Genomic DNA, 26055 nt, shown 5'->3' with positions numbered 1-26055 from the left:
CTTTTTTCTCACCATCAACTAAGTATTCATTGCTGCAAGGAAACAGCAACTTGAGTAAGAACATTATCCAAGGAAAACGTTGATTTTCTCCTGGGATAACCAGCATTGCCAGCAGGTCAAGGAGGTGATCCTTCCCCTCTACTCAGTCCTGGTAAGGCCATGCCTGGAGTGCTGTGCCCAGGGCTGGGCTCCCCAGTGCAAGAGAAACATGGACCTACTGGAGGAAGTCCAGTGAAGGGCCACTAAGGTGAAGCAACTCTCATATGAGGAAGCTGGAATTGTTCAGCCTAGAGAAGAGAAGGCTCGGGGGGATCTTATCAATGCATATAAATATCTGAAGGAAGGGGGTAAAGATGACAAAGCCAGACTCTTCTCCGTGGTGGTCAGCGACAGGACAAAAGTTAATGAGCAAACTGAAATACAGAAAATTCTCTTTGAATACAAGGAATTAAGTGGTTTTTTTGTTTGGTTGGGTTTTTTTTTTTTTTTACTGTGAGGGTGACTGAACACTGGAACAGGTTGCCAGGAGAGGTTGTGGAGTCTCCATCCTTGAAGATATTCACAAATCATCTGGACACTGTTCTGGACAACTGCTCTAGGTGACTCTGAGCAGGAGGGTTGGACTGGATGATCTCCAGAGGTCCCTTCCAGCCTCAACCATTCTGTGATTCTTTGAACAGCTAAACTGCAACTGGACAGAAGAGATGGGAGAATAAGGCAAAATACCAAATATCTACATATTGGCAAGGACGTAGAATTTAAAGGTATTCCCACATTCAGTGGAAAAAAACGTCAGTGATGAAGTTAAAAACAATAAAGAGGCTCTGGATGTGTGTCTTTTATTTTGTGAAGGTTGTTATAATAAAATTGCCTGGCTTACCTATAATTTCTCCACCAGTGTTGGTGCTAGAATTTTTTCCACATTGCTCCTTTATAGGAAAGGAGCCTGCTAGAAAGCAAGTATTTTTAGCACAAACATGCATTCTGGCGGTTACCTTAAATGAAAATCAGCCTCAAGATTTTGAAAGCTCAAATACAGTACATTACACAGTGCACCTGCACGCTTCTAGTTGTATAGATTTTAAAACAAACAATTTAGCAATTACAATGCTCATATATGAGCATGTTGCTCTTGCTGTTTGATGATCAGGAATACATCCATTTAACTACTAAACCTACAGTTTTAATTACTAAAACCTTGTGACAATGTCTAATGTCCCTGTCCTACTTCAGTTTATTCTGTGTGTAATTGCTTTCAGACTCCCACCTCTCAACATGGTAAGCCCATAAGAGAGAAAATGGGCAACTTGCATTTAATTCCAGATGGATCAAGTAATGCTCAGAAGTATATCCGGATAGTGTGTTTTGATACTCTGAGTCCATGAAACATCTCCAGAACACTTTGCTCAGCTTTCAACAATTCCCTTATTTTAACTCATGAGTGATCTTAGTTAATGACCAAGACATTTTAGAACTATAAACATTTAGCTTTCCCACTAATAAAATGCAGAAGTTACAGGGAAGGGCAAAGAAGGAGATCTGTGTTCTGCATAGGCTGGGACTGTATTTGCAGCTTTTCTACAGAGCACGTACAAGAAGCAGAACCAAGATGTACTTTTAAACCCTAAGAGCCAGAGAGCAATTCCGGACAACACAAAGGATCAGGAAAGGGGACAGCATTACCATCTTTGAATTCAGGCCCAGATTATTACTTCTGAAAACACAAAAACCTGGAACAGTATCCTGCTTCAGCAGAACTGAATTGACAGCACCAGGAAGTAGAGTCTGCGTTGCGTACCCAACCCTTCAGAATTTGAAGGGCAACCATCAAAATATTGAACATAGTTTGGAGGTCTACATATAGCCAGAAGAGCTTGGCAATGAGATGTAGCTCTTAAAAGCCACTAAAGAACACAGGAGATATGTTTCTGCTGCCATGTGTGGAGACATATTCGTATATTAACTTGCTGTTCTGTTAGACTGTATGCACACCAGCTTCACGTACACTGTCATCTTGTCACTTGCTGAGCTTCTTCCCATATACATATGGTTACCCACATTGTAGACTATAAAGCCATTGCCTCAATTCGAATCCCCAGAAGACTGGACTTGCTGGTTGGGGCTACTGCACAGACAATAGCAATTTGTCAGGCATCATTTTCTCTCCAGTCAGGTGCTCCTTATACAACCTGTCTATAGCACTGTAATATCAACAGCAATTTGGGATAAAGATTGTCAGCTGTGCCATTTACATTAACTTTATTACATAGATGTTAAAAAAGCTTAATCAGCATCACTATATAACTAATTTAGTTGCAGTCACAGTACAGATTGGACAAACAAAAATTACAGTGGAGCCCTTGGAAAATACAAGAGGTGAAACAGTTACAACACGGAGCAAGTAAATGGCTTTCCATTTAGAAACCACACATTCCGTTTTAAGATTGATAACCACCACTTAATGTGTTTTTATATTTGCCATGAAAATGAGTATTAATAGCCACAAAATTTTCAAGATGTTTTAAGTTTGAGTGAAGTGTCTGCCTCAAAGAACAATCTTATAAAGATTATTTTCTGTAATCTGATTCTTTTTGGCTTTAAAATGCTGTGCACTAGATCTTGCATGAATAGCTCAGATGTTCATCCAGCAGGGATGAGATGAGTCTTATCATGTCAAAAAAGTATTCTTTCTCAAAACTAAGCACTTACATGTTCTGAGCACCCAAGTGTGAAAATTTATGTTTAGAAGTTGAAATCCAGTACTAACATCATCATCAGTACTAACAAGCTAACAAATATGAAATGCCCTTACCTTCTGTTCAAATGAAGCTCCGTAATAACCATCATTGAGACCAAAAATAATCTCATTGGGGTTTCTTGCATGTATCTGCAAGAAGAGCAGAAAACAAACCATTTTCAGGCCACCTTATGATGACTGTACACTGCTTTTAAGCATAAGTTGCTCTATTTGGTCAAATGCAGCTCTTCAGTTTCTGTAACTCTGAAGTAGATGAAACTTGAGAAAACTGAATTTAAACATAGAAAACAGATTTGCTTCACAGCTTTAAAGACAGTTGCTGAGTATGCTCAGCCATTCTACTTTGAAAAAAATATATATCAAATGAAAAACAATATACTGTCCAGACCACCTTTCCTATTGCTCTATTTCTAGCTGTCAAACATAATTAAGAGAGCAGGAAACTAATCAGAGATCAGTCTGAGAAATTAGCTTTCACAAGATATTACCTAAAATGATACTCAATAGCAGGTTTTTATGGTTATAAAAAAATTACTTTTTAGTATTACAGCTAATATACTGTTATTAAAGTAAAAAATATTATTTCAACTAAAAGCCTGCTGTAAAGAATATTTTTTAAAGAATCTCCTCCATTCAGTAAAGACAAATGGAATATTAAAATGCTACATTTTGTGAAGCTACAGCAGTCCTGCCCTATAGAGCTTTTATTCTTTTCCAACAGCTTTTTTTTTTTTTTTTTGAGATATGCCAATTTAAAAACACTAAGTTAATTTTAAAATAAGAAACAGAATATGGTCTAATCTAAACAGATCATATCAACACAGCAATCAAAAACTGCCCACTGGAACTACGACATCCTGTTACTTACTTCAAAAGGCACAGTACTTTGGGGCATTTTTAGTATTTGTGATACAAGTTTCTTTTGCACCCACTTTTACTATAAGCTCCACAATACAGTAAACTTCACTTTTCACCTATTTCAAAAGGCTACTGGTAAGATAAAAAACAGAATTAAAACAAACTTCTGGCTCTTACACAGCAGACTTCCCGGACTGAAGACTTTTGATGGGGAGTCATTACTATGAAGAGTGATTAGAACTATATGAATATATATGAATATTATGATTTATTTTCATCCAGCTATATGCACAATCATACCACTACTTCCTTAAATCAAGACATTTAAATTTAAAGTATTGAGAGGCTTAATCAATAATGCTGATTTTAAATATTCAGATAGTCCAGAATTAAAGCTCTGTGCACAAATCTCTGCAATAAGCTTTTAAAATACTGACTTAAGATGCATTCATTTCCTCTCTTAGCATTCTGTATTTTTGTTCAGCCGTATTTCTAGTTTCCTCAATCCAAAAGCTGAGAAAGTCTGTTTTCACATTACCTGCTGGCCCAAGTATTTTAATCCATCTAGATTAACTTTCCATTCTATCAAAAGCTGATAGTGCTCCTTCTTGCCGCCCCAGATCCTCACAACAAAACATGAGACAGACGTATCAAGACGATCCGGCATTATTCCGAAGTCCAGGCTCCTCCATGTTGGATTCTGTTGGTATTCAAAGAGGGATAAAGACAACTCAAACAAGCTGAAAGGAGACTTAATATGTAGTAGGTCACAGAAAGCGGTGAGGTCTGTGTCAAACAAAGATTGAAAAATCTAAGTACAATAAACATAAACCTTTTCAGGATTTACATAGAGTTGAAGCCAACAGGCTCTGCGGCTTCATTATTCTCTTTCTAAAGACTCCTGGGTTGAACACTATATGCTGTAAAGTACTTCTGAAACTCAGAGTGAGTTCTGATTCCTTCCATTACAAGATGCTGAAGAATTACTTCATTAATTGAGTTTAGCCAAATCAGGAATTTTTAAGTTAAGATAGTGGAAGTAACACTTGCTTTCACATTATACTTTGTCATCTGAAAACTAGGGTAGAGTTCACACTGCAAAAGTTAATTTAAAACTCAGATCTGTTCCCTAGTATCAAGTTTGCATAATTTATTTACAGATGTTTACATTCTTCTCTTGACAGATGCTGATGACAATCCTTAAATGCTGTCACTAAGAGCTCCTCTTCATTCTAAGAGATCAGACTTGTGTCTCAGCTTTATAGGAGTAGCATATATTAAGTTATATTATGAAAGTCTTATTCCATCAGAACTCAGATTTGCAACGCACCAAACATTCCAAGAACTTTGGCTCACCTCTGATACCATTACAACCAAGAATTTAGGGAAACTGTAGTAACCGGCCCAAGCTGCAACCAAACCAAGTCAGTTTGAATTGACATTACTAGTGGCAAGAGCCTGCTACTCATTTTTGGATTTCCACAGGCTGTAAACCACAGGGTACCCAAAGGTAGAGACGGAAAATGCCTAATCCCACCCTCCCCTTCTCTATATGGGCACAGAAAAAGTAATTCCTCCAAAATGAAAGCAAACAGCAGGAACACACAATCCCACAGTTGGACCATCTTGAAAGAACAAGCCTTTCATTCTATTGCTTAAGCAGCTTGGAACAGGCCAAGCATCCCTGAACTGGTATTAGGCAAATATTAGGCAATTTTAAGGTATTAGGCAACCGGTATTAGGCAAGTCAGAATAGTATGCCTCTAAAAAGAAGGGAGAGGGGAAAAGTTATCCATTAAGTATTACAAAAGGAATTGTTCCCAATGTGCTTACTTAAATTTTCTTAAGGAGAAAGATATTTGGTAGCTACTTGGATACAAGAACACCAGGACATTAGAACGGAATCTGCACAAGACTGCAACATTTTTAAATACAGATTTTGTCATTCCATCTCATATTTCCTTTGTTAGATTCCCTTTCCATTATTAATTTTTCCGTTTTGCAGTAAACAGAACTCAAAATCATAAAGTGTCAAAGAACATAAGTTTGGACAAGGCAACAGCCTTGCAGATGTAGAGTTTTTTCCCTCCATTTAGGAGGTTTTCAAAACCTGCTGGCACCTTCCCGCCTCAAACACATACCATAAACGGTGCAGTTCTACCTTGTTGATGCAGACATTGAAAAGTCCGTTTAGCAGGTTTTCAGATTCCCTTGCCCAACATCTACAACACCCTACTGCCACAACAAAAGAACCTACCCCTTCTCAGTTGTAATAAACTGTTTCTTCTGGTCCGGTCCTTTCACTGATCTGAACTGGACAATTTAGAAACTTTACGAAGTTTCAATGACTAGAGTTTCTTGAAACTATTATGTCTTCAAAGAACATTCATGTTTGCATATGCTGGTAAATATTCCTTAGCATTCATCTATACAAGATGATGTTCAAAGAAATCAGTAGTATGTGCTGCAACACTGTTCAACTCTTCCTTTATTTGGAGCGTTGCACCCAGAGCCTCTGCTTCGTGAAATCAACATATTGAAATGAACTGGAAATATTGTTTTTAAAATTGTGTATTAAAATAACTTACCAGAGAATTCTTGATCACTTCACTCTTATAAAATTCTAAAGAAAAATGAGTACAAAACCTTTAGATTAGCATAAATACTGACACTAATCTTAATAGTTGAAATACAGAAAGCTAAAATAAATAACGTTCAGGAAAGATGAATAGTAGTGGAACTACTCTGTCAGGAACTAGATTCATAAGAAAACTTTAAAATGCTGTCATCTTTTTGACCAGAAATACTCATTGATACTTAATCATTAGAAGTCATTAAATTGAGCATTTCATCTTCTTACCCAAGATGATCCTTATGAATTACTATGAATTTGATTGCTGAGAAAAATAACGTGCCCCATTACTTTACAGTATTTGATTGACACTTACAAAGTGACCAGTTTGTCCATGACAGCTTCCTGGAAAAGTACAGCATGATGGACAGACTAATTGCACTACTTTCCTGAAGAGCAAGGCTGACCTGTTTCAGTTGCTTAGAAAGCGAACAACTGAATTACCTCACAGAGTTGCCAAGAACCCTGTATTTAAATGGAAATAAGCAACAGCTGACACATGGACCTTAGCTTTTCCAGCCAAAAAAAGGACTTTGAAGTCTTTAGGTAGATAGTATTAGAGCCTGGAACACAGATTTTGGAGAAAATCCCTCAGAGTGCTAAACTTCAGGGAAAAAGCTTCGAAAGAGTTTTAAATGCATTCAGAAAAACAAAATATGAATGCCAAGTAAAGATAAGGAGGAAGTGTACTACATTCTGGCAGAGCACATATGATATTGAAACAGTATGATGACCTCTTTAATGCAGCTCAGCTTCACTTAACTCAAGAGACCTAGGAGCCTTAGTTAACTCCCACTATTTGGGGAGTTATTTGTGTAGGTCTATCCACCATGGGACAACATACCAGCAGGAATTGTTTGATAAGAGACAAATTTTTCCAGACACAAAGATCTCCTTGCACCAAACACTGCAGAAGTAGTAAATTCCAGGTTCAACCAACCCCCACAAGAAAGTCCAGGTAGTAAGCTCAAGTTATATATTCTTACCCTTCAAAAACAGTGACCTTAAACAAGCAAGTTTCAGTTACACTAGTTGAAAATAAAGTTTAGAAGCAACAAAATTCATTCACAATGCTCTAACAGCTAGTAATCTTAAAAAGAGCATAAAAATAAATATTTTAATAATGTCTCTCCACAACGAAGAGCTATAGATTGTAATAGAAAGCAAGGCAGAAAAGAGAAATGAGATAAAACACTCAAACACGATGTCTACCAACACTGAAAGACTTCAGGAAGTTCAGGAAAGTAAAGAGCTCTTTTCCACTGTTAGAACAGCCAATGCAAACAGTGGCAGAAGAATATCAGGGCAGTAAAGGGCAGAGAATTAAATTTTTGAATTATTATGATGCAACTAGGAAAAAAGTTGATAACAAGCCTATTTTACCTTTGTATATCTTGGTGTTATCACACAAATGAAGAGTGAAGTAAGTATCCAAGAGGCGATAACCATTCTTATTGATGATATTACGTGCAGCAATATTCCGCAGATGACGTAGCCGGCGCTAGAAATGAGGAAAGAAAATGAATAGTTTAAAGAACTTTTAGACTGAAATTGAACCTTTTTAGTTTTTTTTTTTTTATATATATATTAAAGCATTTTAACAATTTCCAAAGCACCTTTTTTCTTTTTAATCTTTTTTTGGCAGAAAGCTAGTGTGAAAAATAAGCATTCAAAGCTATAATAAACTGACTGGACAAGCAGCAACTGGCACCTATAAATTCAGATTAAGCAACACTGATATACAAAACAAGCTATTTTTACTCATTTCATGTACATAATTTTTATTCCATACATATGTCTAAATCATCCCACTGTTCAAGCAGTTCCCAGAAATTAAATGATGCTTCTAGAATCCAACCACAACAAGAACACTTAGGTGTGCAGCAGCATCATGTTTGAAAGACTAGGAAACCTAGAATATTTTCAACAAGCACTAGTGGACAAAGTTTCAGAATAAAACATCAGCAATCTAGACCTATTAGTAACTGGCTAAACCACGTTTCTTAAATTCACAGTAATTCTGGAAACTGTTGCTACACCCTTAAATAAAAGTTAACATGTGTGTGCGTGGGTGCACATGCAAGACATACCCAGAGGCACAGGGAAAATAAAGGGTACAGTCAAAGTTTGAGATTTCTGCTGAAGTTCCTCTCCCCCCAAAATAGGAGGAAGGTTCCCTTAGTCTGCCAGCGGTCTTCAGTTTGGATAACTGAACTTTCTTCTTTTGGGTTGAATACAGTGAAACAGTACTTTATTTATAAAATTTTGGCCTTAAAGTGCTCTGTTATTTGAATATACTAGAACATGCTGTTAAAATTGTTACTTTAAGTGACTTCATTCAACTCCAATACTATGCTAGATTGCTACAATACCTGTAATCTCGAATGGAAATTGTCAGATTTCCTTGTCTCTCTCTCTCTCTCTCCCCATTCCCATAGTCACATAGCCGTGACTACAGTCCTTAGTTTAACAGCACAATAGCCCCTCTACCTTGAAAAAGTATTGATCCATACTAACTTATTCTTAAATAAACTATTTAGCAAAACAACAATACTAATAAAACTCTGTAGGACTGTCCAGTCTCTCTTAAATTACTGCTTAGCTTTAGTTCTTATTTTACAAGTGCACAGGTTTTAAAACAGACTACAGTGAACTAAACACTCAGCAAACTGCCACTTCAAATACATAATTTTTTTCACCAAATCCTTTAGTATCATATTACAAAGCGCATTATCCCAATCGTTCTCCCAGGCTACAAGTGTTTCTCCCATTTAACATGCGATGTTGACAAATAGTTCCCTATGCTTTTTAGGATCACAAACCACCTATATGCCTCAAACAACTGGTTTAACACATCCTTCTATAAAATTTTTAGGCATACTTTTCCCCAAAAATCTTGTTAACTTGAAAGTCTGGATCCACTTTAAAAGAAACACTTTCTCACTGACAAAAAGACGATTTAAAATGCTTTTGAAACTAAAAGACAACTCATCTGTTTGCAGTTTGTCCAAAAATATTCTCAAGGAGAGCTGAAAGCCCCTGATTGCATTCAGAAGCTTAATATGACGCTTTGAAACTGTCATGAAATCCTAGTTTGACCCATTTTCACAGAAAGGAAAACTAATGCAAGAGGGATATTAAATTTCATGTGACAGACTCCCATAACCACTTGGGTATAACCTTCAATCTCATTCCTGCAAAGTCTATTTATAAGCTAGACTATAACAACATATGGGATGAGATGGGATGCCCAGATACATCACAGGAAAGCTAGATGTTAGTACATACATGTAAGATAAAATTTTAAAAAAGAAGCTTAATTGCAGCACTATATGGTCTTAATTGGTTAGAAATGAATATTAAGAAAGTCAACAAAAAGATTAAGCTTCAGTTAAAAAAAAACTACATGCACCTTATACATTATTTCAAGTCTAATCTTAAAGTTGTGTACCCTTGCTGGCCTTTAAGAGCAACTTCTTTACCAGAATACTTAAGAAATGGTTTTGAACATGCACTGGATGCCCTATCAAAGCAATTCATTGGTTTTATGTAATCTCTCATTTAATTAGCTTCAGTAGCATTCATGCGAGTCAAACATCTATCATCCTCAGCACCCTCCCCCTGCCTTTTTTTTTTTTTTTATTACAACCTAAGAAAAATAGCCCACACAGCATGTAACAAAGAAGGTCAACTTTCTCCAGATGCTATTAGGATTACAAACTAATTGCGTGACTGGTTCAAGCGGTACATTACAATGAAGTAATCCTCAGGTAATGTCAAACAAGTTTCTCCTCTTTTACCGTACCGAATGAGGCATGGAGAAGAACTCTAGAGTGTCATAATCTGTGCCCACATATTGGAGATCAGAGCTGAGTCCTTATCTCCACGGTTTGCGACTTCTTTGCACCCTTCAAAGTCTGGAATTTTTCCCAAAGTCTGAAGTCTCACTCCTTACAATCCAGTTGAAAGACTAATGTTAAATTTAGGGTTGCGAGACCACAACACTCTTCAAATCTCAACATGCAGCATGTAATGAATGTATACTTAAGTCTCCAGCTTAGCCTTTACTCTTCTCCTCCGTTCTTCTGCCCCATTACTTGTCCTTTCAGCCTAGCCGACAGCTAGGGAACAAAGTTCCAATTATGCAGACAAATTTCTTGTCCGTGTTCCTTAGTATGAAGTCACGAGAAGAGAGGGGCTTTGATCCTGAAAAGAAGCTTCCACTTTGCCCACTACATTGTCCTTGACGTTATATTTCATTATTCGGATTTCCTCCTAGCTCTACAGAGGCAGCATTCAGAGCTAATTAGCCTCTCCTTCTGACCAAAGATAATTAGCTTTAGCCAGGAGACCATGAGCTATGAAGGCAAATTCAAAAGTCAATTCGAATAGGCTCTAAAATTCTTCATTGAGGACTTGTGGCTGTTCTGGGACAAAGAATAAGCAGTATTTCAAAGGACATACCACCTCCTATATATTTTGTATCATTTTTGCTTATGAGGTTAGAATAAACAATACACTAAAGAGGCAAAAAACACCGTGTTGTAGTTCAACTATCACCAGCACAGCCAAATCTCACCGCCTGCCAACCCTCACGGCTTATTCGCACGGCTGCATTGCGCCCCTCATTTGTGCCACCACGAGCCTCTGTGCAGCTGCTCAGCGAGCCACACTGGGGAACCGATCCAGATGAAAACTAACCACCTCTTTTTTTTTTCGCTGGGTTAGTTCCCCCAGATCAGTTCCTCAGTATGGTTCGCAGCATGGCTATACAAACAGCTGTGCTAATGAAAGAGAGGCAGCAGCACAGCAACAAGCGGCCAGAAACAGCCAGGATTGCTTAAATGAAACTGCCAGATTGAAATACGTGCCGAGCTACAGCCTTGCACTTCTACAGGCAAAGTGAAAAGCAGTTCACTAGGAGGAAACGGTACATCTCGAATCTCAAAAGCAATTCTTCCTATAAAAGCCACCTATTGCACCTGACATTGAATAAAATGAGAGCTTCGTGTATAATAGCTGCAAATAATCCCGAGCTCTTTCATTTCATCCTTCATCCAGGTGAAGTGGGAAAAATTAGTCACTTCAGTTAGAGATAAGTTTGTCATCTGTTCTTTTTTCTTTATATTACAATATCAAAAGCATCCATCACAAGGAGGGTCCTCTCACAGATAAGGTGCTCTGCAACAAGAACGGCTGTTCGAAAAAGCCCAGTTTAAAATCAAAATACGAGTGCAAAAAAAAGGTGATGAAAGCTTTGGCAGCCTCAGTCACATGACTTGGAACAGGCCAGCTATATCCACAAGCTGATAGTTTAGGACCTGCATTTTTAAAAAGATAAGCAAAATATGCAGATGAGTATAGATAATTCTCACCCACTATTGCCTCTGACAGTTGGCAGCTTATCAGCAGCACAGTAGTGAAGATCTCAGGCACTTAATAAGATGCCTTATTGCGAAAAAGTTACATTTCAGCAGAGCATTGATTTAGGTGAACTCTGATATGCAAAAATGATAGCATTAAAAAGGGTATTTAACTTTCCCAAGAGCTCTGAATATAGTGCACACAGCCTGAATGATGGTGCATTGGGATCACAGATTAGCAGTAGAGCAGGTTGAACAGCTAATTCTAGGGGCTGTATAATGCAAGTTATTTTGACCACCACAACTGTCCTAGTCCATTGCACTTCCCAAGAAAGCCAACTGAGCAGCAAAATTACAAGGTAGACCTTGTTATCATTTGATTTAACTACCAGTCTAAGTTGTAGCTGAGTAGAAGTAACTACTACATAGCAATTCCACATTAGCCTACACGAAGGAAATTAGTGTTTCCTCCTACCTTTAAAGTAACCGCACACCAGGGGGAAAAAAACAAAACAAAAAAAATTCTTAAAACAAATCTTGACCTGTAGCTTATATTTACAAATATTTGCAATTTGTCACAGAGGTGAAGATATTTCAGGCTATAAACAAGCCTCTGTTACAAAGATATATACAGAGGCTGATCGTGAAGGCTGTAGGATACATCAGAAGAGGTGATCCTACCACTAAATTTTGCTACTCACTTCTACCGAGCCACAGAATTGGCTTTCTGGGATTCAAAAAAACCTGAGTCTAGACAGAACTGCTAAGACTTTCTATGCACAGATAATGATCAGATTCTCTCAGAAGTCAGGGGTCTTTTTATTTAAAAAAAAAGCACTCAGTTTTCATCATTCTGAAGAACTATTATCAGTTGTTTAACGTATCTAGTGTTCCCATTCAATGACTTTCTGGGAATCTTTCCAGATTTACTACAGGCCATAAATAAGTCAGGCTGCTACAGAACAAAGTATTTTGGTCAAGAGTCTTGTTAATACTTTGCATTTTCATCAGATGATCCCAAAACTCTTCAGAGTCTACCAAGTGTTCTGAGATTTAGAGGACTGAAACTGCCCAGTCCCTTCACACTTCAGTTCCCCGAACACTGAGATACCATAAGCTTTCAGCACCTCTGCCTAAAATACTACTTTCTGCACCTAGTCACTTGTTCCCATCTCTGGGCAACTTCTTCTTGCGTCACCCTAAGCATTTGTGCAGTCTCATGCCAAGGGTCGGAGAATTCATCCAAGTTAAAACAGGGAAATGAAAGTTAGTTTTAAACCAGTTCAAATTTCTCCAATTCAGCTGCTGAACAGGGCTGCACAAACGCTTCTGCCCCCCAAAAAAGCATGAAAGCCTGGGCAGAAGCATGGAGGAAGGAAGACTTTTTTTTTTTTTAAACACTGCAGCTTCGTGACAGCTTAAACTGCTCAGACAGCACTCTTTTTCCCTCTGAGGAGGTGCGTCCGGGAAACTAAAATGACCAAGCTATTCACTTTGTTTTGTGTATTAATTGTAGCAATCTAGTATCCTGAATGAAATCATGGTGGAGATTGGAGAGTGGAGGTAAGGAATAATTTATCAGAAGATGGAAGGAGGTGAGGAAGCGAAGGAGGGCCCTGTTGTAGTATAAGCTCTGGACTGGTCTCATGGTACCACAAAGAGAACAGTGACTACCTATAACCGCCTAAAGTATTCATGGAATTTCATAATTATTTGTTCAAGGTCACATAACGTGTAGCAAAAACAAGAATGGAAAGTTCTGACTACTGTTCCATCTTAACCACTTTGTTATTCTCTAAAAGACTCTGATGACCCAGAGGAAAAAAATATATATATATAAAAACATTAAGTATATCCAAGTTGGCAGAGAAGAAAGTTAAACATCATTTTTCTATCTGCACTACTGATCTACCACACTACTAGCTCAGACTCCAAGCATGATTTAGGAAGCTCAGGCCATTAATAAAGGCAACAGCTAAGCTTATTCTTTATCACATGGAGTTTGCCATTTTATTAACATCTGAGATGATCTACCAGCTGCCTTCTGGAAAGAGAAGGAGGTCTTGCTTCTCTTTCTGCCCCACTTCTCCCTCCTGTGCCCTCTCTCCTAGTTGCGTGGTTTGCACTCTCTAGCACTGGCCCTTTCAGCAAGGCTGTTCAAGATTTTTTTGCTCATGTAGCAGAAACACTGGCACTTGGATGGGTTAAATCAACTTGCAAAGGTATCCAAGAAGCATCTAAGCTAAAGCAAGGCAAGCAGTGAAACCACATTGCCAAGGGCAGGCAAGGGGAAGCAGCATCTCCTTTTGGCAGCAGAGAACCACTAAACTGTCTTGAGCTACTTTCAGGTTGCAGTCCAGTCCAGTAAGTCTTGCTATCCTTCTCTCCACCCAAGTTTTAGGTTAAGGTCAGTAATGCTTCATCTTGTCAGAACTTGCAGCAGTTTTCTTCCAGTGTTTGACCCCTGGAATCCCTGGTTCACGTTCTGAAAGCCTGCTAAATAGTCATAGTAATTAAACCAACACCCCAGCTAGGACTGAAGCTCCATTTTGTAAGAAAAAATCCCTAAAGGTTAAAAGGCAAAGCTACAAAAATATTATGATAGAAGACTTACAGGTTGTATGTACTACTGACCGCCTCAGTTAAGCCTGTGTATCCCTCAAATATTAGTTCCTTCCAGCGAACGCCATTCAAGATGCTAGCTATTGTATAGACCCCTCGTTGAAAGAATGGTTAGAGCTGTTGTGGACCTAGCATATGAGCAAGTTTCAGAACTTCTGTTGGAACAGTTTCCTAATTTTTATACAACTTGATGAAGTTGAATTCATCTTCCAGAATGAAGATTCACTGTAATTGGCAGGGCAGAAGTTTTGATAAAACCAGTGGCTGGATCGGGAAAAAAAGCTTCTCTCCTCCCAGTACTTGGTGAGGGTATCAAATTATTCCTGGTAACGGCCCATATAACCCATACAAAATGCAAGACATCCTAAGAGTTCAAGGGAGCCTCTCCAGCTCAAAGGGCCAGTGTGTGGGTGGCAGGGGGGACAACCTATACTTTTCATTTACACTTCATACTTTCATATGAAGTGTAAATATAGGTGCTAAACCAGTGTAACATGGCTGGGAAGCCTTCCTATACAAGCAAAGTTTAAATTTACAGAAGTGACTTGAAAAGCCCAGATTTGCCAAAAGCAACTCACCGCTTAGGGTTCTCACAGTTGCCTGATCATCTGAAGAGCAATCGGTTTTCCTCCAAACCAACATACTGTATGAGACTTTCAACACTGTCTACAAGTCCAGTATCAATTCTCCTTACTTAACCATTAATATAGTGTCCTTACTACCAGGACAGAGTTTAATATAAGCATCAGTGATTAGTTTTTCATCTTTAGCTGCCATCTAAGATTTTCAGATCATCTCCCTCCTCCTGATTGTTTTCAATATTCCATAAATCCTTTTAAAGTTAAGATCAACTCTGACCTCTGTACAAGTTGGTACATATTCTGGTTTTACACAGCTTTCATGTTTTGGACTGAAAGCTTCCTTGCTTGCTTTATGACCCACAGTGCCTGCGGAGAATTTAAGCAAAATCCTACCAGCTATTTTAGCACTAAAACAGGGTGCAAAGATTAGTTAGCAACACAAATATGTTACTACAGCACCTGTAGTTGTTTCAAACTTCACTGAACTAAGCTTGCAAGAAAGTCAGCTATTTGGGTCTCCGAATACTAGCCATGATTAAGTCACTGAGAACACAGTGTTCTGCATACCTTGTAGTTTATAACAGTTATGAATTTTTTATTATTATTAAACTATAGCATTCGTGATTCTTAAGAAAGTCCACCAAAACATCAACTGTATTTAGACAAAACTAGCATAATTTATTATCATAGCATGGCTCTACACCACAATATTAAAAATTCCTATTTCATCAGATTTTCACTATACTACCTGCTTTCACATATCTATACCTCTGAGTACTGAGTAGCAATCATGTGACCTGAGTTCTTGAAAGTCAAGTGCTAGACAAAAGAAATCACATTTAATGCAATTTTAGATAAATTTTCAACTGCCTTAGTTTCCAGACTGATACACTCAGTGTTAAAAAGGGAACCTCACAGAAGGTTTGGGTCTAGTTTGCTGCAGTACACAAGGCCTTTAATAGCAAAGGAACATACAGGGGGAAGTTTAGATACTAATCACGAGTTGTTACTTGAAGTGTCTGTTTACAGTACTTACAGAAAGACAAGAAAGTGCTTGTACACTGATTTACACACTTGCTAGGAAGATTTATTCAGAAGTTTCACAATGAAACATTAGTTTTCCACAGTTCAGCTTTTGGTATATCTCAGAGTCAGGAGAATTGCACATTGAAATGATCTCAGATCTCTTCAGAAGTAAAGCAGAAGCCTTTGATATGCAGTTTTGTAGCACATACCATAAAGAACTTTGGGATTCTGTTTTAATATCCTTTCAACATGCACCTGAAGACAGCAAGACCCTCAAAGCTGCAGAACCATCATTAGGTCAATGAGCAGCTTGTGCACCCCTTTATGGATTGTTCTCCCTTTGTATCTAGACTTCCTCACATCAGGTGATGGGATTCAAGAGCAGTTCAGTAACTTATTTCCATTTTACATGCATTAGCTAAATTAACATTTAACTACTTTCTGGCAACAGTCTTTAAGAAATGATGCCAGTAATGAATCATATTCAAGGCCAACAAAAGTTACAAAGATTTACTGTAGGAATTTTACCACTTTTTTTCCCCCCTGTAAAAATGCAACATGTACATACACACACTTTCTTCTCTTACGTTCCTAAAGATTTGATGTAAGGAATAAGACATACTCTGTGCAGTGTGATTTAACCCAGACTGAATGACTAAGAAAAGTCAAACTACTTTCATCAACACGGGCTAACTGCTTGAGATTTTCATAAATGCCTAACTGTGGATGTTTGTTTACAGTTACATTTCAGTTACATCACTGATTAGAAATAGGATCCATTTATTAAATCAAGGCGCTTTCTTTCCTTCACACTTACGAACACTCAAAAGGCTTTTGGAAGTTTGACCAAATTCACCTTAGACAAAAAACAGACCTATAAAGTTTTCACTTGAACATATTAAGACTAGATAAAGGTTTCCAATCCATCCATATTCTGACACATTTACTTCCACTTCTGTACTACAGTGAGAGTTTCAACATGAAAAGGACAGTCAGCATATTGAAGAAGTTGTCCAAAAGAAAGTCTTCCATAATTCATACAGAGAGAAAACAAAAGAGGAAGAATAAGAAACATCCCTGTATTTGACATGGCCCATTTAGAAGCAGCTAGAGAATATTTATACTTGGAATGTGAAAGAGCCCTTTATTAGCTCAAACTGGAGTTGAAGAAACTGTGTGAAGTCAGTGCTATGTTTTGTCTAACGAAATAAATCTATGGCACAACATACTCCTCTAATGCTAATGAAAATAGCAACACTAGTATCAAAACAAATAAAACAGCTAGGTATGTAATGGCTACATATTACTCTTAAACAGTAGCTTGGTCTGTCCTCCCTTGCACCCTCTCTTACTAGCTAGTCCGCTAAGATCTTTCCTCATTAAATAGATACTTTTATACTGCAGAACAACTCCAAATTCAAGTTTTACCTCAGAATAATGATCTAAATAGCTAGGAACTGTTCATCAGGAGCAAGAAATCTTTTCTTAATAAATCATAGTCACAAGCAGCAAAATTAGAACACTTGCTTAGAGCTCAAAACCAATGAGACAACCAAGACCAAAACTGATATTCAGTGTAAGCCCACAATGTTTACATTTTTCTTTTCGCTACCGTAATCTGCATCCTCATCCTTCCTTCCAAACTTAATTTATGCTTATCACTGCAGAAAGACTGAAAATCTGTAACAACAAAAATGAAGTAGGGACAGGTACAAAAGACATGGGGGTTCAATCTTAGGATATAAACACAAGAAAGCTGGTTAGGTACAACAAAACAAGGCTCAAAGCATATGATTCACTTAAATGTAATGTGAGTAGGAAGGATTCAAAAGCAAAAACACAACACTATGTAGAGAGTTAGGCAAATCAAGTTCTTTCTGCCTGTTCTGTCAACAGCTGTGTTTAGTTATGGGCACTATAACACTCAAAGAGCGACAGACCAAGCGAGCTGGCAAATACACCAGAACTCTGAAGAATAAAACATGTCAGCACATCCTAAAAAATTGCTCTAAACAGATTAAAAAAAAAAAAAACTTACAAGCACTGACCATTAGCCAGACAAAGCCCATCTTGCAAGGGATTTATATAAGATATAAATAATAAGAAACTAGATACACAGTATTTCTACCTTTAATGGAGACCTTTAAGCAGCCAGAAATACTGCCTTTCTCTATTGAAGAAAGTTTTCCTCCTAGTTTGTCTAAATAATGATTTACTCCTCTGCAAATGAACAAACAAAAGCATAACTGTTTCTCTGATGCAACAGGGGAAGCATGCCATGGGTTAGAGGAGAACACGGGTGCAAGTCCCACCTCATTAATAACACACTTAAGCTTCTTAAACCTCTTAATGTCACCTTGGGCAATAGAACATTAGTTATATATATTAGCAGTAAAAATGACCTGGGCACACCAATTAAGCAATGGAAAACAAGATGATGCTCAGAAGAAAAACCCAGAAAGTAAATGGAGCCTTATCAAGGCAAAGACACTTTGGACCTTAAAGAATCACTTGATTTGAAATATACACCATGCTACACAAACAGAAAGCATATGCTGATTAATAACCTGAAGCATATGAATGTTAATCATTTTACTGGATGACAAACCAAGGGCAGACTTGTAAGTCTCTCTTCATAGACAACATGAGTCTTTGGCTACCAAGTATCAAGACATTACCACCACCCAACTGAGAATATTTCCTGAACTCTCATATATCCCTTGACAGAAGCATCAAAAAATGAATTGCTACAGTTTTCTGACAAAACAGTCTCTATATAATACCTCTACAGATCATTCAGTTTGCAAAACACACTTGCGTTCCTTAGATAGGAAGAAAAACACACTGCAGAGGGGAAAAATCCAGCCCCACATAAGAGCCGGCATTCTGGACTACCATTAGAGTTTTACAGCAACTTTAACAACTGTATCTCCTCCTAACTGTCACTCATCCATATCAAATGCTAGATACCAAAACAGCTGCAGAAACCACTAGAAACTGCTGTTATGTGATCACTACATTGACAATGAATTTTCTTCCTTGCTGTTTTACCTAAGCAGCGTTTCCCTCCCAGCTCAGTATTTAAGGACTGTGCACGTCAAGGAGAAGTGAAAGCATTATTCAAATATGACACTTTCCGCTATTCAGATTTCCCCTAACATATTTAGTAGGAAAGAGGAAGTAAAATATTTAAGAATCAGTCTCTGTTTTTGTGTTACTCCACTTCAGTCACTTTAGTTATGTCAAGCAGCAAAATATATACCTATTTGATACTGGATTATTTTCAGCAATTGAAAGTAACAATTCAATATATGGTTTGAATAAATTGGGGAATCCAGAAGTACTTTTATCTGTAGAAGGCAAAAGAAAAGCATCTTTTCCTTTAAAGTTCATTCACTCATGATTTCCATTCCTTTGCATCCTGGGTTCAAACAGCAAATTTGAGGTGTGTATATTAAACCTGCAAAATTACCAAAACCTCAAAAGCTCAGACTCTTAAATTCTTAACGTACACAAGCTTTTAATGTAGCTCAGAGAGATTTCCTTTACATGAAGTTTTACAGACTAAATGATCTTTAATACTATAGTCATTGATGAGACATTCAGATCTTAATCATCATCTTTCAACTTCTTTAAAGGACGGACCACAGAATAAGATTATAGGACCAGAAAGGACCTTTGCAGACTTTGAATGCCCTTCTAATACAGGCAACCAAAGTTTGTGGAAGGTAAATATTACAATGTGGTTTTATGCTCAAAGTAGATTTTTAGGGACTTTCTTCCCACCACTTCAGGGTCTGGTCCAGAACTTCCTTTGGCTGACAGAAGTTTTTCAGTTCCTAAATAATATTTTCATCTTCAGTATTCAAAATCAAGGACCCTACCCTGCCAAACAGGTTTAGGACAGGGATAACCAATTGCTTTCAAGTGGTGGTGGGAAGGGAGCAAACATACCCTGGCCACATGCTAGTTTTACCTGGCTACTAGAAATGCCCACATGCATTTCATGAAATCAGCCTGTGTCTGGTCTGACAAGCCTGTATCAGTAGTGAGTACAAACGAATCTGATGCTGTGCACTTTGCTGCAGTTTGGCGTGCAAGGAAGGCTCAGATGGCTCATTATGGAACCAGTTCAGGCCCCTTGTGCTCATCACAAGCCTGCCTCCCATCCTATGGTAGCCAAACCATTTTCAGAGTTAAGCTATTTGCATAGCATTGCTTTGGGGCTAATGAATTCCACCAAACTCCACCTGGTTCTGCACACTAACCCCTTACGAAACCCAGTCTGAAAGCAAATGGAGACTAGAGAATATTCTTCGGAAAAATGTTTGCTCTGTTCTTATGCTCTGCCTTAAACACCTGCTTCTGACCTTTGGGGCTAAGAACTCATCACCGCTCCTCCCTGCAGAGATTTCTACTAACTGACAAAATGCCTGTATGAGCTGAAAGATATTGGGTTACACAGACTTTGGTCTAACGCTGATCATGGCCAGGCATAACAATACACACTGCGCACCTGCCCTTCTTAACAGCAAGTCTATATTCACCAGAGCTTAGCTCCCACCTCCCCTGCCCCAACCCTTCTATGCAGTATATACAAAGTGTTTAGCTAACACATTTTACAAACCCACCCATGACATCACTACAGAAGACATGCTGACACCTGATTGACTGGCACTGAGTTGAAAATAAAACCTCTGATAGAAAAGAGCTAGCCCTGCGCACAGCTCCCAGTGTATCTCCTAGTATTTAAAATATCTAGTTTTTTCTCCCTCCCATTAACCAGGCTATCTTCAGAGATCAGAAATTTGCATACACCAGGATATCAATAATATAGCTCTAGAAGCCAAACTGTTTCCTGGGTGAAAAGCAGGTATTCTTAGGGATAGAAGTGTGCTGTAGTCCCATTTTAGGATGATGCTTTATGCACAGTCTAAACATCATATATTGTCTTCCCCTATAACTTGGAAGTAACAGTCATTGACAATTTTCAGAAGAAAGCTCTCTGCTGCTGATCATTGATCAGGCCGGTGGAACACAGGAACATGAGTAGACCTAACTTTTTAGCTTATAACTAGCAAATACAGATGGCAGAGATTCAAATGGCTGATGAGCTTTCCTCCTACTGTTGGTGCACAGTCAAATCTCTTGGGAATGAGCTATTGAAATACCACTTCACAACCATCCAACTAAGCCTCAGAAGCGCTAAGCTGTTACACATATGACTTAGCATTCACTTACTATACTGGAATTCACATCGGGTTCTGCTTGCTTTTCTTTTGTAATCTATGACATTACAGTAGCAGGGGACACTTCTGTCATTTTCTAGAATGGTTCTAACCCTTACTTCTGAGGGAACATTTCCCAATGCACCCCAAAAAAAAAGCTCCAACTATATCTATAACTTATTCATGTCCTGATTAACAACCTAGACGAGAGGTATGCTTCAGACTCTGGACATCTACCTGACTGGATGCCCCACACCACAGGCCGATGCATAAAAGCAGACAGCTGTTCTCTCACCTTCTCTCAGTAACAGTATATATACCACATCATCTAGCAGTGATAACTGCTGCCGCCACCATCACTGGTCACCAGCCTTTCAACAAGGACAAGAAGTAGTAACTCAGATATTCAAGCTGCATTTGCTATGTAAACAACTCGCCCCCTCTCTTTTGCAAGAAAACAGTTGGCCAGACAAAAGCATCCCACAGGCCAGATCCCGCCCACCAGCCAACTGTCAATCCACACTGATCCAAACTGTCCTGTATTGGAAGTTGTTAAAACAAAAAAAAAAGTATGTTTTTTCCTCCTTACAACTCCCTAATCACTCACTACAAACTGCACATCAGCACAGCTGTCCATACACAATAGCAAAGGCAATTCAAGTCCAAGCCTGCAGGTCTTCAAATACTATCTCACAGTTTATTAAAAGCTTCACTCTCTGTAATGTTGAAATTGATATTAAAAGCTTATCAATTTCAGCATGAGGAAAAATAAGTTTTAAGTACTGGAAGCATTGGTGTTGGAATCCATAAAGAGGGGCTTTCTTATCTCTAGAAAACTACTTATGACATCTATTTTGAACAGTAATTAGCACAGTAACATTCAACAGATCATTTGACTGCAGTGTGACTGGCTCTCAATGCATTTTTTTGTTCAAACCTTTCCAGCTGGAATGTAAGAGCCTCAAGGATTCCCCACCACCACCCTTCGTTTCAGTTGCTTACAGTGACAGGACTGAAAAGTTTGTTTTGAGCTTTTACATATCAATAAGATAAGTTATCATGACACTCTTGGCTTTCTTTGCCTACAGCAACTAACAAAAGATAATACTAAAGAATCTCTGCTTTTAAAATGCAGTTGTTTCAAGAGACATTTTCAGTTCTGTTAGGCCCACTTTTCCAGCAAGAGAAAATAACATTCTGCCACAATTACTTAGGGATATAAATCAGGATTAACCAGATGCATTTCTTTATAAATATATCCTTAATTCCCCCACTTAAAGCGGAGGATGCATTCACAAAAGGCATTCTTAAGTCTGGTCATCCTGCCACCAGTGAACAAGTTAAGGAATAGGTTAGTCAAAGACTAACACAAGTGCGGTCATACTGGCAAAAGATTTAGGAAGAGAGGCAATGGGCACCAACTGAAACATGGGAAATTCTGCTTGAACATAAAACACTTCCACTGTGAGGGTGGTTGAACACTGGAACAGGTTGCCCAAAGAGGCTGTGGAGTCTCCATCCTTGGAAATGCTCAAAACCCAACTGGACACAGTCCTAGCCAATCTGCTGCAGCTGATCCTGCTTGAGCAGGGAACAGATGATCTCTAGAAGTCCCCTCCAACCCCAACTATTTTACGACTCTGACATGGCTTTTCCCTCTTGCAACTATGTCACTAAACAGGCACTTTGTTTTCTATTCATTGAATTTCACTGGCACAACTAAATTTAGACTAAGCCCAAGTTATACCTTCAGGACTTCAGTCATTAAAAGCACTCACCTTAAATTCACATTTGAGAAATTTATAACCATGACTCAGACTATCACTACACTCATCTTTATAGTCAAAAAAATGCAGCACTGGGTGTTCTAAAGGAAATTGCCTACTAAAACAAATCACTGAGCCGAGTTCTGTGCTAGCAGGTAGAAAACAATTACCTTGCATGATGTAGCACCACACTTGGATCAACCAGATTTTTGTATTATACAAGTGGCACATAAACCAGAATGACTTTTCCATTTTATTTCTTGTTTCCATAAGAAAGAATATGAAAAGCTGAGAAAGACAAGATCTATGAGTATAATCAAGATTACACTCCTACATTAAAATAAAAGTGAATGTGCCAGGGAGCTCAGACTCCTAAGCTTTAATGCTTTTACTGATACTGTCTGCAGTTTTTGAGGAAAGTAAAACATCTGCAGGGTGACAGTCCCTTGAAGGTGAGATTTTCATAATTCAGTAACAGACTTAAGGCTCAGGTAATGTAGTGAAATATGATGATTTGTTATCGACATATCGGACTGTAGTTCCAGAGCTTCTTGATTTAATTGCAAAAACTGACATAGCAGATACTTCAGCACATGGTCCTACACTTGTAGAGCACACAGCAAAACAATACTCCAGACTGCCACGGGCTTACATTTGCTACAATTAACATTGCTGCAGCAACCATACAAGCATCCTACGTAACTCTAAATATTTACTTGACTAGAATATCCTGTAACTGATGATTCAGTTTCTGCTCCTATAAACTCCTACAAAAGTTTCTGCTCCTGCAAAAAAGGTTGTGTTTTGGTCCCCCTTTCACAAATGAAACACAATGACTAATAACAAAAAAACTTATTTGCAGCATTCACTCGTTTCTTGCACAAGCTTTGGACAGGCTAAAATCAAAAAGCTCAGCAGGGAGAAGGCCATATTTTATCTCCTGAACAATCCACACCTCTCTGTAAAGTTCATCCAATCCAGTACCTATGTTTATGTTCATTAACATACAATTGGCTCACATTTTAGAATGAGCGCTTGCTCTGAAATTCAGGTCAATACTTCCACTGTTCTCATGGCCAGGAGCCATCTCCATTCCCCCTTTTGCTCCTAAGCGACTGGCTGGGAAGACTAGCTTATCCAAGGACCAGCTATCTCTTTGCTCCAAGCTGACACCTATTGATTTTCCATGACAGCTCTTCATTCTCACACCTGGAAGCGAGCAGCAAAGTAATTCAGAGCACTTGTCTACTTCATAACAGCATCTACTGCACCGAGGCAATGAACCAAAACTTCAAGTGCAGATTCATATCTTACGGTATATCAGAAGAAAAGCATGTCTTTGCTAAGTAATTATTCCCCACCACCACTGTATTGTACAGTTCCAGTCAACTTAAAAAAAAGGGCACTGCATTCAAGAGGGGAAAGGGCACAGACTTAGTTAGATACAGATTGCTAAACTCTTATGCAGAGCCTAGACTACCTCACTTAACCTTGTTCCTAATGCTCTCCAAAATTAAAACACTCGTGTAAGCGGGACAGTTGCCCAGTAAACCAGAAGCCAAATAGCAGCAAACAGGAAAAACAGAGTTATCCAAAGAAAGGATGTGATGGGGAGGGAACGTTCTGCTACCTTTTAGAACACACCGCAGGTTTTATCCAAATTCATTCCCCCACCCCAATAACAGATACAGCAGAGGAGGAGTGGGGCCCCCAGCTGCTCCAGCCTCCTCAGAGTTACCCAAGCTTAAAGCCAACTTATCCGTAGGAGGAAAAAACGCTGCAACTCCCAGATTGAATTTACACACAGTAGCTCTACGGGCATGGCAACAGTTGCTCTGGGAGAGGAAAGCCATCTTTGGGGGAAATTGCCCCTGACTCTCCTGTACAGGGAGAGGGGACACAGTCCGCTGCCCCATGCAAAGGAGGCCTCACCTTCCCCTCTTCTCTACCAGCCCAAGAGAATGGTGCTCAACCTCCACTGCATCAGGGACCTTCCCTGCATGGCCTCAAGGACCCTTCCTTCCTCTTACACAGTCCCACACCCCAGACAGCCCCCTCTGCCCTCCCCTCCCGCAGCCCCACACCCCAGACAGCCCCCCTCTCCCTTCTCTTCACCCAGCCCCACACCCCAGACAGCCCCCCTCTCCCTTCTCTTCACCCAGCCCCACACCCCAGACAGCCCCCCTCTCCCTTCTCTTCACCCAGCCCCACACCCCAGACAGCCCCCCTCTCCCTTCTCTTCACCCAGCCCCACACCCCAGACAGCCCCCCTCTCCCTTCTCTTCACCCAGCCCCACACCCCAGACAGCCCCCCTCTCCCTTCTCTTCACCCAGCCCCACACCCCAGACAGCCCTCCTCTCCCTTCTCTTCACCCAGCCCCACACCCCAGACAGCCCCCCTCTCCCTTCTCTTCACCCAGCCCCACACCCCAGACAGCCCCCCTCTCCCTTCTCTTCACCCAGCCCCACACCCCAGACAGCCCCCCTCTCCCTTCTCTTCACCCAGCCCCACACCCCAGACAGCCCTCCTCTCCCTTCTCTTCACCCAGCCCCACACCCCAGACAGCCCCCCTCTCCCTTCTCTTCACCCAGCCCCACACCCCAGACAGCCCTCCTCTCCCTTCCCTTCACACAGCCCCACACCCCAGACAGCCCTCCTCTCCCTTCCCTTCACACAGCCCCACACAGCCCCCCCTCCCTTCCCTTCACACAGCCCCACACAGCCCCCCCTTCCCTTCACCCAGCCCCACACAGCCCCCCTCTCCCTTCCCTTCACCCAGCCCCACACAGCCCCCCCCTTCCCTTCACCCAGCCCCACACAGCCCCCCTCTCCCTCCCCTTCACACAGCCCCCCTCTCCCTTCCCTTCACACAGCCCCACACAGCCCCCCTCTCCCTTCCCTTCACACAGCCCCCCTCTCCCTTCCCTTCACACAGCCCCACACCGCCCCCCCGTCCCGTCCCCACACCCCAGCGAGCCCCCGCGGTCGCCCCAGCCGCCCCCACAGGCCAGGGCCGCCCGGCCCCGCCGTACCTGCTGCGAGGGCAGCTCCACATGCAAGGCCCGGGTGGCGGAGCCCGGAGGCAAGGCGGCGGGGCCGGCGCCTGAGCTCATCGTCGCGGCAGGGCAGCGGCCGGGGCCCCCCGTCCCGGCCCCCCGCCGCCGCCGGGCACCCAGGGGTTAATGGCGGCAGCAGCACCGACCCGGGGCCGCTCGCTACG

The 26055-nt window shown here is 40.1% G+C and overlaps 1 protein-coding gene across 4 annotated transcripts in view; it reads right to left on the bottom strand.

The window, feature by feature from the left end:
* UVRAG (UV radiation resistance associated) overlaps window positions 1–26055 on the bottom strand; it is a 97023-nt gene extending 70968 nt beyond the window's left edge. For 2 of the 4 annotated variants that reach the window (XM_067309822.1, XM_067310029.1), the window contains exons 1-5: window positions 25868–26055; window positions 7632–7749; window positions 6205–6239; window positions 4155–4316; window positions 2813–2887 (exon numbers count right to left, since the gene is read on the bottom strand). In XM_067309822.1, the coding sequence (XP_067165923.1) occupies window positions 2813–2887; window positions 4155–4316; window positions 6205–6239; window positions 7632–7749; window positions 25868–25948 (471 nt within the window). In that variant the 5' untranslated portion in view covers window positions 25949–26055. Of the gene's footprint in view, window positions 1–2812; window positions 2888–4154; window positions 4317–6204; window positions 6240–7631; window positions 7750–10053; window positions 10067–25867 lie in introns of those variants that run through there. The other 2 variants (XM_067309901.1, XM_067309966.1) reach the window with 2 other exon arrangements.

Source organism: Apteryx mantelli, chromosome 1 (genome assembly GCF_036417845.1).
Source record: "Apteryx mantelli isolate bAptMan1 chromosome 1, bAptMan1.hap1, whole genome shotgun sequence".
Lineage (NCBI taxonomy): Eukaryota > Metazoa > Chordata > Aves > Apterygiformes > Apterygidae > Apteryx > Apteryx mantelli.
This window is presented reverse-complemented; position numbering and strand designations above follow the sequence as displayed.